Source organism: Papilio polytes, unplaced genomic scaffold (genome assembly GCF_000836215.1).
Source record: "Papilio polytes unplaced genomic scaffold, Ppol_1.0 DF824358.1, whole genome shotgun sequence".
In the NCBI taxonomy this organism is placed as follows: Eukaryota; Metazoa; Arthropoda; class Insecta; order Lepidoptera; family Papilionidae; genus Papilio; species Papilio polytes.
Window position 1 is genome coordinate 119,718 of NW_013524846.1, and position 13,094 is coordinate 132,811.

At 34.3% G+C, this 13,094-nt stretch overlaps 2 protein-coding genes across 4 annotated transcripts in view; one reads left to right on the plus strand and one right to left on the minus strand.

Moving 5' to 3' along the window:
• Window position 1: 1 nt before the first annotated feature.
• On the minus strand, window positions 2–9,487 carry LOC106099455 (the record flags this gene model as incomplete). The annotated part of the gene is made up of 20 exons (XM_013278017.1): window positions 9,371–9,487; window positions 7,821–8,027; window positions 6,905–7,132; window positions 6,637–6,661; window positions 6,262–6,383; window positions 5,586–5,772; window positions 4,473–4,594; window positions 4,286–4,371; window positions 3,607–3,751; window positions 3,195–3,248; window positions 3,004–3,084; window positions 2,674–2,811; window positions 2,390–2,425; window positions 1,566–1,616; window positions 1,350–1,430; window positions 991–1,272; window positions 802–912; window positions 485–637; window positions 240–388; window positions 2–65 (listed from the first exon to the last, which is right to left on the minus strand). Coding segments are annotated over exons 1-20 (2,328 nt in total), but the record flags the coding sequence as incomplete, so codon positions are not given.
• Window positions 9,488–10,215: 728 nt separating this feature from the next.
• Window positions 10,216–13,094, plus strand: part of LOC106099525 — a 20,802-nt gene continuing 17,923 nt past the window's right edge. Inside the window, exons 1-3 of one of the 3 annotated variants that reach the window (XM_013278108.1) lie at window positions 10,216–10,439; window positions 10,561–10,673; window positions 10,803–11,034. In XM_013278108.1, the coding sequence (XP_013133562.1) occupies window positions 11,025–11,034 (10 nt within the window). In that variant the 5' untranslated portion in view covers window positions 10,216–10,439; window positions 10,561–10,673; window positions 10,803–11,024. The remainder of the gene's footprint in view (window positions 10,440–10,560; window positions 10,674–10,802; window positions 11,035–13,094) is intronic. The other 2 variants (XM_013278115.1, XM_013278123.1) reach the window with 2 other exon arrangements.

A 13,094-nucleotide genomic window follows, 5' to 3' on the forward strand; every position in this document is an offset into this window, starting at 1 on the left:
GCATCTTCTCGTGTAGCCGCTTCTCATGCGCCAGCACCGCCTCCTCCATGCGGATCACGTTAGCCCTACGAAGAAACACCTTTGTTAAACAGTGTCCTAACCTACTGTTCTATTACCGCTTGATATGGTGGTAGAACATTATTTTGAGTCTTAACCAAATCATGTTTTAATAAAGAAAAATAAAAACATTTAAAAAATCTAAGCTATTATAAATTTAAGCACATCGAAATAAAACTTACTTGAGTCTTTCAATTTCACCCTTAAGGCTTATGTTTGTTTCCGTGAGTTGGGAAATTCGCTGCTGCAGGAGAGCCAGTTGCTTTTCATCGGTACCTTTTTCCGGTGTTTTCTCAGGCGGTTTGATAGTGTTATGCAAAAGTACATGCACCTGAAAAAATTTTAATTGCACCATATCCGGATTACTATTTACTATTGTTGGGACAAAATAATTGTATATTTAAAGGAATTAAAAAATCATGTGAACTTTTTCTCTGGCGCAATTCAATTCCCTAGCGAGTTGCTCAGCGTTATGCTCGGCGATGGCTTGGGACTGCTGCGCGTCCTTCAGCTTCAGCTGAGTCGCCTTCAGTAGGTCGGGAATCGGAGTCAACTCTTGCAACTTCTCTTGGAATTTTAACTGCCGTGAAAGCAAACGAAAATCAATAAGTTAAAATAAATTTCGTACATTGAACACTTACGGCTTAAACTACCGAATGAGTTCCATTAAAATCATGCGAATATTTTATAGTTTAAATAACCACTCATTATTTTATAGCAAAACATATACGCATATAAGATTACCTTAACTTTCTGTATCTCGAGATTAATTTGTTCACTTATTCTCGTATTGTCCATGTCCATCATATCCATTTGTCGTTTTTGTTCTTCTACAAGTTGTTGTGCTTGCAGATACTAAAACGTATAGATGTAGTAGAAGTTAATGTACACTTATTACTCGTGTATTTACGAGGTTAAATAATGGATACCAACTTTAACTCTATAGTCTTGGAGCTGATCGTTTTGCTCCTTCATGAGCACCCTAAGCTCGTCGATCTCCTCCCGGGCCTCGCGGTAACACTGCTTCAGCATCCTCACGCTCACTTCCTGCTCGAACGCCTCCTCCCGCGTGCCCAGCAACATGTTGGTATGCGTCGTCAGTCCCTCAAACTTCATCTCCAGCTCCCGCAGCTTATTCCCCACCTCGCGATGCTGGCACCGCTCCTTCTCCAACTCTTCTTTCTTCTTAAGGAGTTCCGTTCGGAGCATAGCACACTGAAATACGAAAACACACATGTAAAAGCTTTTCTTTAGTTATAATTTGTTCTACTAAAGACAGTAAGTAACTGAACCTCTGCAACTTTAGTCTTAAAGCTTTCTTGCATCTGCGACAACTGAATGGTCAGCCTCTGTACTTCCTTTTCAGCAGGAGTCTGTAAAATAAACAGGAAAATTAACAATAACATCAGGAAGTATTCATAAGCACGTTAAGAAATACTTAATCGATTATCATTGCTGACAAATACAGTTAATTTGGAATATATATAAATAACGATACATCATCTTACCGGGGGAGCATTAGGGTTGCAGGGCGCCGGACACGGCGGACATACTCCACACTGAAATCAATTCAACCTCATTTTTATGAACCATTGTATATTCATAATTCTATAAATTTAATTTTGCACGGTACTACATCTTTAAGCTATATATACCTCCAGATGCGTAAACCACAAATCCATTAAGGTTAATGTGAATAGAGCATGTCACCGGCAGAGACTACACTCGTTACAGCAAGTAAGATAGTCTGTCTACTCTACGCATCCAATTACCCCCGCAACGCGCCGCTACGCTCAAAGCAAATTCGCACAGAGTCTATTGCCTTTTTATTTGATACTAATTTACAACGTTCAAACTTCAGTTATTTCAATACACAAATTGAGTATATGTTCTGTAAACATAAAAGTTATCCATATGACATACCTACGTAATATTTAATTTATTGACGTTATAACAAAACTATAGCAAATTATTTTCATGACATACTGCCTGCTATTACATGTAATAAGTACTTTGTCGTCATAAGGGCAGACACGCGTGTGACGGGCCCATTGTTTGCGATGCCGTACAATTCTGCCTTTGTCGTTAGTTGGCCGTATAATAGACTCATTGTACTTTATATATTTGATTTCTTATTTAACCTTAATGTAGAAATGGAAGATGATATCCACGGGGAGGGAAAACTGATAATAACCTTGTATTATGTTGTTATTGAGTTACTGCTAAGTGTATGTCAGGCAGATTGTTGTCTACTCAATATACTTGTGAATCTTTTGTTTCTGAACGTACTGGACGCCGTTACTTAGCCTTTTTATTAATTACACATACTCACGGCCTTTGTCATTGGAGGTACCGGGGGTCCTCCGCCCTGAAATAAATTGTATTGTCAAACCAAAACAAGAAAAAAAGCTTTAATACGTTATTTTGATAGAGACTATAATGTATTGTACCACAATATTTGTAACTAATTTGTTCTAAAATTACCTACAACACACACACACCTACAATTGAACCTTATAGTTCAATAGAAAACATTATTGTTACAGCTCAGTTGATATTACAAACTGCATAAGATGTTATGAATAATTACAATTATCAAAGTATTTACTGTCTCACCTCATGCTGCTGGAAACAGGTGTTTGGTCCGGCAGCGCTGCCGCCGCGGCACGCACTGCCCGCTCCTGCCTCCTTTATGTTAGCCATTTCCGTTCTAATATGACGAACCTCCAATTCCAATTCACCTAGCTGCTTTTCCTTTAACAAAATGATTGCAACATTTCTCCATACATTTTAGGTAAACGAATTAATAGGATAGAACAAATTATTGATAGCAATTCTCGTTTTATTACCACTTATAAACAATGGGCGTAATACATCACATTAAGGTAAACAAAACCTCGACAATGTAAATTAAAATATATAAACGGTAAACATCCGTATACTTACAAAGTTTACACTGGAGCTTTTGTAATTATCAAGTTTATCGATGAGCTCTTGTGGACTTTTCTCATTAATGTGTTCTTCAATCTGAAGCAAGAGATAATTACATAAATTTATGAAATACCTAAGTGACTATAACTTATTACAAAGATATAAAGCTATACCAAAACATAAATTGCGAGAAAATTAAAAAATACCTGATTTGTTTTTTGTTGGCGTAAAACGTCTTGATTTATCGCAGCTGCATCGCCCTAAACAATTAAAATTGTCAACATTAAAATTAAAATGAAACGACTTCAACTCAGATGTATTTTCAATAAAAATTTGTATCCAATATCCCTAGTATCTATGGAGGTCACAGTATTTACTACTATTCTATACATCTCTATCAGTCGCTATATTTAAATTCACTTCCATCAGCCGACAGTTATTATCTAGACGTACCATAACTAAAAAAATAACATTCAGATAAGCATTTATTTCTGTTTAAACTAAAAGTATTTTTCCAATACTATTACAGTTTTTTACAAAACCAATTTACAATCTTTAATGATATTTTTTCTGGACCAATCAGATTTGAAATAAAATATCTGATATCAGTCTCAATACCTCGGGGTTATTCTTATCGAGTTTTTCGCTTAGGATTGAATTCTCAATGTTCAACAATTTCAATTCCCCTTGCAGCCTCTTGATCTGGGCGCGACACATCTCCAAGCTCTGATCTTTTGTCATCAGCTCCTTGTACAAAATATACCTGAAAACAAACAACTCACCGTGCTGTACACATCTTGTACTCCTTGGTTTTCACATCAATTATATTTTTGTAATCAAAAGTGTTGTTTCATGGTACTGGATTTTACTCAATTATAAAAAGTCACGTTGACATATTTAAAAAAACTTTTTTTTTTATTGTTGTATATTCAAAAAGTTCGTATTATATTTCGTACAAAAAAGGATTAATGTCGAAGTTACCTGACATCTATTTGCAATAAAATTCAAATATGCAATTATAAGTAACCTCGTCACATTCATTAGAACTGAATAACGTTTAACAAGACAATATGCATAAATTAAATACTAGCTAAAGACACCTTGCAAGATTAGGGATAGCTACGTTATAGTAAATAATCTATATAAATAGACCCGAATTCATTTAGAATTACAGCAATTAAATTGCCCGATCTAATGAAAAAGTGAAACTAAAAAAAGAATTGCAAGTATTCATTGCCCTCTACTTTTAAATGGATGGCAAAGGAGAGTGAAAAAAATAAAATCGACTTTGCCAAACCTTTTGACTTCTAAATCAGCATTATCAGCGACTAGCTTTTCCTGCATATCGTAGCTCTCAGTCAGTTTCCGGGTAAGATCAATCTCCTTAAAAAAATAAAAAGAAACAAATCGTCAATTATGTATTTTGCTATTTTTATTCGATTATATTAATTACAATAAACGCGTGTGTTACAGTTTTGACGTACAGATTTGCTTCGAGTGATCGTCCCTCCTGGTAACGGTAATCCCGGCATGTTTGTGTGTCTGATAGCGGCCAGGGCGGCGGCGGGAGCGGGGCGGTACGTTGTTAACTCCGGAAACATCGGCTCTGTAACAATCACAATGTCACCACGCCTCTTACGAGCTTCTAGTTCCAAAATTTTCCAAGACATAGACGATAACAAATTCCAGTAACGACTAGACTATATTCCTATTCGAGATTTAAATGATACGACTGTAAGACAAGCAGAATTTTGACAACTTCGACCATTTGATTAGAGTAAGATTGTATGTAAATCATTTGTGATATTACAAATTCAATAACAATCTGTTCTATTCGTATATTTACTGTGTACAACAGAGATGTGAACAGAATAGCCACCATTTTCCTCGAATACTACCGACAATAATTATAATCAAATGAAATTCAGCTGCCATTAAATTCAATTGCGGCGGCCGGGAATAGCGTTTACTGATAAATATTCGGTATCAAACGCAGCGAATACTAAAATATTCAATACTATCTGTTATTTTAGCATTAGTTTCGTCCTTTTGTTGGCAGTCCTGTAAACGTGAAACACGTAAAACCACTTTTATATTTTCACACGATACATACGCCCTGTTCTTGCTGACAGTTTTAACTGTATGGTAAGTTAAACCGTATAGGTAAAGTATTATCTACATGCGGACAATTATAACTGTCTGTAGCGGCTTTATTAAACAATTTAATAACTAATCATTTTTAAAAACAAATCGACACAAAAAGCCACATACAGACAACTCGGATAAAATAAAATCTCGAACTGCGGACATGAAAAAAAAACAAGAAAAACCAATTTGGAAATGGTTAGACGACGGTTACGCAAAGGTCTGAGAACAGATAACTTTGTATTCTTATGACTTATGACAAAAAATATAAAAATAGTTTACATACAAAAGAAAACGAATACTGAAAACGTAACTCATAACTATTATCTGTGGCACTAGCAGGAATATTGCAACAAGAGATTCTATTATTTACTGTACAGCAAATCAATTGACTTTAATAATTGACATAGTTAAAAAAGAAAAAAAAACAAGTTTTACTATGAATCATTCACCATATAAATTAGTCGCTAAATCATTATGTTTAAAAGGATCTCCTTTATTTTTTTTGAATTGCTCGACTTCGGCACCGACTAGCTTCTGAATAGTTTTTGTGAGTCTGTCGAAGCGCTCCATCTCGCGGAGAAGCAGTTCATTACGCTCCCCGAGTTCCTTAATGTCCGCCTCGTTCAAAACAGCTTTCTACAACAAAAACAACACTAGTTATATCTTTTTAACCAGATGGATAAATACCAGGTGAAAATGTGTTTACTGTAACTTAAAGTTAACAAAAATATCCTTTGTAACTATTTTCCAAATCTTACATTTCATTAACTGTAAGGCAAATGCAGAGGAAACAAGTTACTAATTTGCTTAATTCATCAACACGTCATTTCCTCTAACACTATTTAAACGGAATAATCAAAAACTATCACACATAACATAACATCACATAAATGTTATTGATTTTTATTATAAACTCATATGTAATAAGATATTGATAGGTTTTCTTGTAAATTCAGAGTTCGTTAATTTTCTATTGGATTCTCGAAGACGTATTCCTTTTGTGTTTATTCCACTTTGCTTATTTTATGTCATCTTTTCCTTGTCTTCGATTACGTATCCGTCTTCAATTACATAGCAATAACTTTCATCTCAGTACACAATTTTGTTAAGAAAACTCGGTAATACCTTTTGTAAATTAATCAATTTTGCCTTAGAATCTCTTATTATTTTAGCACTTTTTCTCGTGTCGTGATGGACATCTTGCAATAACCGTATTAAAGGATCGTTTGTATCCATTTCCTCCGAACCTGGAAAAGTTATCGAATCTAGCCTAAATCAATTGTAAATAACTACGAGTACATCACTTATTTGTTCACAAATAAAAAAGCATCTTATTAATCAAAAAGCTTCTTTAGGTAAATTACAACAACAAGATTACTTTGTGACATGAAATCCCAAATTATTAATTTAATAACATAACTATAGTCCTTGGGAATTATGAAAAGTTTTTAAACAAACTCCAATACAGCTTATATAAACGTGATAAAACTGAGTACTTACACGGTGACTTTGTTGGCCAAGATTTCTGTGTGCAAAGTAAAAGAAATTAACAGACATTTGTAGTTAATGGAAAGGATCATACTAATACAAAAAGATTCTTAGCCGAAGCGGTGTGATCTCGAGTTTTTAATTGCGATAGTTAATTAAGTATAAAATATTAAAATTTGATTATTGCCATGATATGCATTTGTAATTCGCCTTTATGACAAGAACTCATACATTCACAAATGATTTGGAAAGTTTAAGTTACATTAACTTTTTAATCTACCTTAGGCACTTTAGTTTGTTCACAACATTTGTCTGCCTTAGCTTTGGGACTGCCATGAATCTTTTGTCTGTCCATCTCAAGATTCTTGGGATGGAGAAGAGATCTCACGCATGTGTTAGGAGTGCGAGGCATCGCGTCCTCGTCTGTCGCAGCGAATGTATCGTCACCTCGGTCGGAATGTTTGTCTAGGCGCAGTATTTCATTGATCTTTGTTTCCTTACGAAGACCCTGTAATCCAAACTAGTGATTGAAGAACCAACTAATGGATACTGACTGGCTATCATTACACTGCGGGGATTAAACAATAATCTGTCAAGTCATTTAGACAACCGATGGTCATTAAGTTGTAGATATACATACCCGTAAAAACATTACCCATATCAGTGGGGCGATTTCAACTAAAATTATCTAAAACTATCACACAAACAGAATAAAACATTTTCACAACCGACAATGGCTTGTTTTTTATGAAAATGAAAAAACAGAAATATGTATTTTATAATAAAACGAAGTTCTAAAGCAATTACCGCTGAATTGAGTGCCATTACCCCATTTCAAGCTATATAACTGTGCTCGCTCTAAAAGTTAATTAAGTTCTATATTTATGTGCTAAAACAGGTCGACAAATTGACGACCGCGTTGTCTGCAGCTTCGAATAAATAACAACTAGACTGAACCGAGCACTGACTACACTTTAAATTTACACAAATTTCGTTTAAAACTGTTTGGCATCTGTACTGCGGCGACCGTTCATTTAAACGAACCTCCTTTAATTATTGCACTGAACCGCAGCTAAGGGTAAAATTAACAAGTACACTAGTAAGACACAAGTAAGACCACTTTTGCAAAATGAATAGCTCGCGACGTTGATTTGACTTACTGTTGAAAGCAAATGTATCCATTTGCAAAAACTCACAATAGTCCATTCAAAACCTAGACAGTTATCGCTTGGTGATATACAGAGTACTTCATTCCGCTCGGCCGCTTTGCCCTTGCGTTTGCCCGGTCCCCTGGTTTGCGCGAACTCTGGACTGCTGAACGTTTTGTCCACAGCGATTGGACTGATCGAAGATTGTTCTGACCTCGTGCCGGGACGAGTTCTCTTCACGTGGGGCTTTATATTCTGCAAAAAATATCTCAGATACGTTTATTCAAAAATTTTTAACAAGTATTTCGATACAAGAAACTGACATAAGACTTGTAAAGAATGAAAGCTATCCTAAGGTCTTTGTTAAAATTATTTTACATTTTAACCAAAAACTTTTATTCGAGATACAAATTGAAAGTCTATTCATAAAATCAAAATGATAAAATAAATTCAGTATAACTGATTATATTTCAAAAAATCGTAGAATGTAATTTCGATACGAAAATAAAGCAATAAATTAATCGACTTAGAAAAATATATAGCAAGAACGCTACAAAGACATCGTGCTATTAAATGTAGACATTCGTCACTTACAATTTTAAACAGTACAGAATTTTTTCAATAGAATTCAATACATTTTATAAAATGTTTTCATAAGTGAAGCCAACTAGATTCATGCAGAATCGTAGATAAAATAACATCATTTTTTGGGACATTGTTTCAAATTGCTTTATAGTAACTAGCCGTTGCTCGTGACTTCGGTCAGTACTTTTTAATTTATTCCTCTTTATAACATTAGCATAGATTTATCATTAAAGCATATTTTTGAATACAGATTTTCCTATAATTATTCATCTATCTCTTTCTAGGTCTACCTCTACCAGTATACCCCTACATAACGTTCTTCTTGTTACATGTGATATATTGTATATTTATGTGAAATGCATTAATGTACTTAATTATAATTTTAAAAGGTCTTCCAAATAATTCCATGTTTCTCGCCACTTAGTGTATTTACACGAAATAAAGATAACAAAGATCAACGTTTAATTTAGTCTGATCTTGAAAGTACTAAATACTACATTCTAAATACTGGTAACATTTTGAATAAAGTTAAATGAATATTTAAACGGTTTTAAAGGAAGCCATATTTATTCTGACAAGTCGATAATCACGCAGTTCTGAGTAGTCTAACCTAGTATAGTGCCATCCGAAATTTGTCGGCGCCACAATTTTACACTAGACCCTGTTCAGATACACATGTTCAGTATAATTCAAATTCACTCCTAGTTAAATGAGAGTCGTCAAGTTTGAACCTTATTTTACTACAGGACACACATAACTTAGGGCATTTGGCTGCGTAGCGAGTGTTCATACACATAATAAATATTACATGAAAGGAGTACATCACATAAAATGTTTGAAAAACGATTTAAAAAGATATAGACAGTTGGAATACCACTATTCTCGGTGATATACGTTTACTACATCTACATGTTTATAACACATACGAGTATATCATATTTATTTAATGCAGAGTTCGATTCATCTTTTCTGATAAAGATATTATAAAAAAGTAAATTAGATTTGTACCGTACCTTCATTTCTATAACAGCAGAGAAGCCTTCAATAAGATAAAAGAAATTATTTATTCAATAAATAAAGTAAAACCTACAAAAATGTATAATCGTCTGACAGTTGTCACTTTGGAAAATTCTTGTTGTGCTTGAAGGTTCATTTACTTTTAAAAATAAGTCCGGAAATGTTAAGCTTCTCGGCAGCAATTGCGTTAGACGAAGTAAATAAACGAAACATGTTTTTGATCAGTACAGAGTTGATTTAGGGCCGTTTTATTTCGGCAGATCCCAGGGAGGTCGAGATGCCGAGCCACTGCATAGTCCTAAAGTAACGATTACACGTGGTCTGACCAGCGCGGCTGGTCGACTTTAGCATGTTCAGATATTCCTCTTTGTAGCTTCATTTAACTAAAGCTGACTAAAGTTAGTCAATGCTAAAAATATATATTAACGTACCCGTATAAGGTTTATCATAAATAAATAAATGTTACATTATCACGGCCATGATAATGATGTTTGACACGGTTTAAGATTTTACCCACATTGTATGTTTCTAGTTGAATCCGACTATGAGGGTAATGGAGATTTTAAGACGATTAATTAAGTCGAAATACTTGTGCAATGGAAAACTTTAATTAATTGTTTTCTTTTTCATACGTCGATTTGATTATCCTAATTAACTAGTTTGATTCCAGTCAATGATTCCTAGAAATGATTTACTTACGAGCAAACCTCATCTGATAAACTGAATTCATATTTTAACCAGTTCGTGAGCCCCCGGGTTGTGGCAAGCACGCGTCGCTCTTTTAAACTCCTCTTTTATCAGACTCTATATCGAAGCATGTGGTTTTGACGTGTATGCTTTTTGACGTTTTGTGACTTTCTTACAAATACATTTTTACCTTTATTTCTTGAAAGTTTTCTACTTATCAAACACTTAAAGAAATCAATCTAAAAGTAAAACACGTGGCGCATTGTAGATTTCTATGATAACTCACATTCTCACAAGTATTTTATCAACGCGCATGATCCATTAATTGTTTAGGCACACAAACCGCAATAATTGTATCACGGAGATAATAATTGATAAGTACTCAAAGATATAATAGTACTAGTTAGAATTATTTTTAAAAGTTGCCATTTATTGATACTAATAATTAAGAAATATCTAGACTTAATGCAGAACCTCACTCCTATCCCGTCTTTTGCAGAAGAAGACTCTTCTTTCCTGCTTAATATTGAAGTACTGTTTAAAAGACTGCGATAAATGCGACGTTTTTTGGTAATTGAAGGAAAATGGTAGACACAACAAGTGATTCAAAACGTAATAATAATTTTGGACCAACTGACGTTAATTTTGAAAAATTGCATAAATAACATGTGCATCAATTTAAGTATTTAATCTCAATCTACAAAATACTTACATAAAATGCCTAACATTTAATTCGTTTAGCGTATCAACGAAATTATTGCATTAATAAAACACAAAATATGAGTCGTGCAGTGAAGAGATAAGGTTTATTATTGCACAGCAAACTGTTCACCGGGTGCATAACACAATTGTCGCAGTGGTAGAAAAATAGATAAAGCAGTTAATTCAATTAAAGTGATGTGTAAGGCTTCGAAGAGTATGATGGCAGTTCGCTGGCGACGTCCGAGGAGCTGAGTTGGGAAAATGGCACAAGGTAAGTAATACTTATACGTTTACATAAGATAACAAAGAAATTAGTCGATACCTTGAATCGTGGCTGTGCGGCGACAGTGATAATTTAATGACTGTGGCGTATTATCTATTTCATGAATGTTTTCCTAACTTATTTAGTATTCTCAGGCCCGTATGTTTAAATACTATTGAGTATTATAAAGAGTAGTATACTAAAGAGTCTTTATTCAAACGATTAGAGCCGATCCACCTACCGCTGTCATTTTCCTTGCCTAACCCCCCTTACTGATCTCTATTTCCACTAACTTGTCTATCGGCGCGTCCTTGAAACCCTGCGACTACTATGCCCGATGTATGTTTTCTATCTTAACACCACGAATAGCAGGCGTGACAAATCGCTTAGTAAAAAACTGTCTTATGTTAGCAGTGTGGGCTGTCAGCCATAATCTCATCTTTCAATGGAAAATACTGTTAAAAATATGCGAGCACATTCTAAAACAATTGGACATACTATCAAATATCGGTATCTATGTATTCTGTAAACAATCGTAAAAGTATAAATACAGTACGCGGAAGACACTCCTCCTATGTTCTCAGAATCTAATTAGATAACATAATACATGAAGACCGCAGTGCACGAATTGTAAATCCGAGAAATAATGTTTCTATATAATTGAAGATTATTATTTTGAACCTCCATTTACTCATTACTAGCTATTCCCTGACATAACTAATTACATTTAGAACTTACATTATTCCAGTTAAATTGTGTTTGCTTTAGTTGAGTTTAATTTTACACAACAAAAAATATTTAATGTCTTGTGAGTATTGTGTTATCACAATGTAATTCCTCTAGTACTTTTGTTGTAGTGGCTTACTGTAGAGCTTTTCACCTGGCTTATAAGTCACTACATAACATCAGGCAATCCTATCGCCACGTAACAGTCGCTAATAAAAAGTTATTTCAGAGAAATATACTGTAGACGAATCTTTTTACAAAACTAGCAGACTAAATATGAATATCAGTGAATATTTCTAGTGACCAATCCAAATAAAGTGTGTTGAATTTACATTTAGTTACATTAAATTGGAATAGTTAGATGAATTGTCGATCGATATATCTTACCAGTATTTGGGCATTCACATAAATAAACAGGGGTAGAGCTCTCACCAAAATTAGCTGCTGCACAAAAAACCTGCTCACCTGTGTTACCACGACTATAGAGAAGACATATTACGAAGTAATTCCCGATTTTATCCGATGAGCATCTAAACTGGAAAAAACTATAGTTTTCTTCCCCTTTCCATCCTTTTCTAACAAGAAAAGGATAAGTATTTATATCTCTTATAACTCAAATCACATTAAGTATTTAAGCTTTGCATTTATGGAATACATTTAATCTTGTAATGCACTTGTATGGCGTCGGATACATATATACTCGCACCTACAGCATACAAGAACGATGCTTGTGACATGCGTATGTAGGTAAGTCAAATCCTTTGTATACGTACATATCTGATGCTGTGATCCGAATACCGTCAGCGTTATCCTATTTCGTAATTGCTTCGTTTGTATTTGAAACCTGCAAGTCGGAATTGATGACGGCTCCCCTTTACGTGCACGTTCACTATTTAGATCGAAGCTAAATAGGTAGTGAACGTTCAGGCACCAGCTTCAATTAAGAAAATTCTACACTTAGCTCAAATTATAGCGCAATTTATATTTTAATTATGAATAAACATAGAAAAAAATAATAATTATCAGTCGACAATTATTTCCTTGAGTAAATTAAGTTTTGTTTGTTTCAATATTTAAATATAAGCGTTACTTTTATGGAATAAATTAATTGATTCTAGTCTTGTTATTACTTTACCAGGATTGGTTACGTTTTCCTTCATAAAATTAAGAGAAGTAGAATCATGTTTCTCTCTTTAAGTAGAAACACATTGTTATAGTTATAGATTGTTATAAGCGTATAAACACACGTGTAAGAGGTAGACAACCCCTTTTGTGAGGTAATAGCAAGATATCAGTGTACTTATTGTCACGGTGTCAAGAAGGCCGGTCCGCCGGCGCCGCCG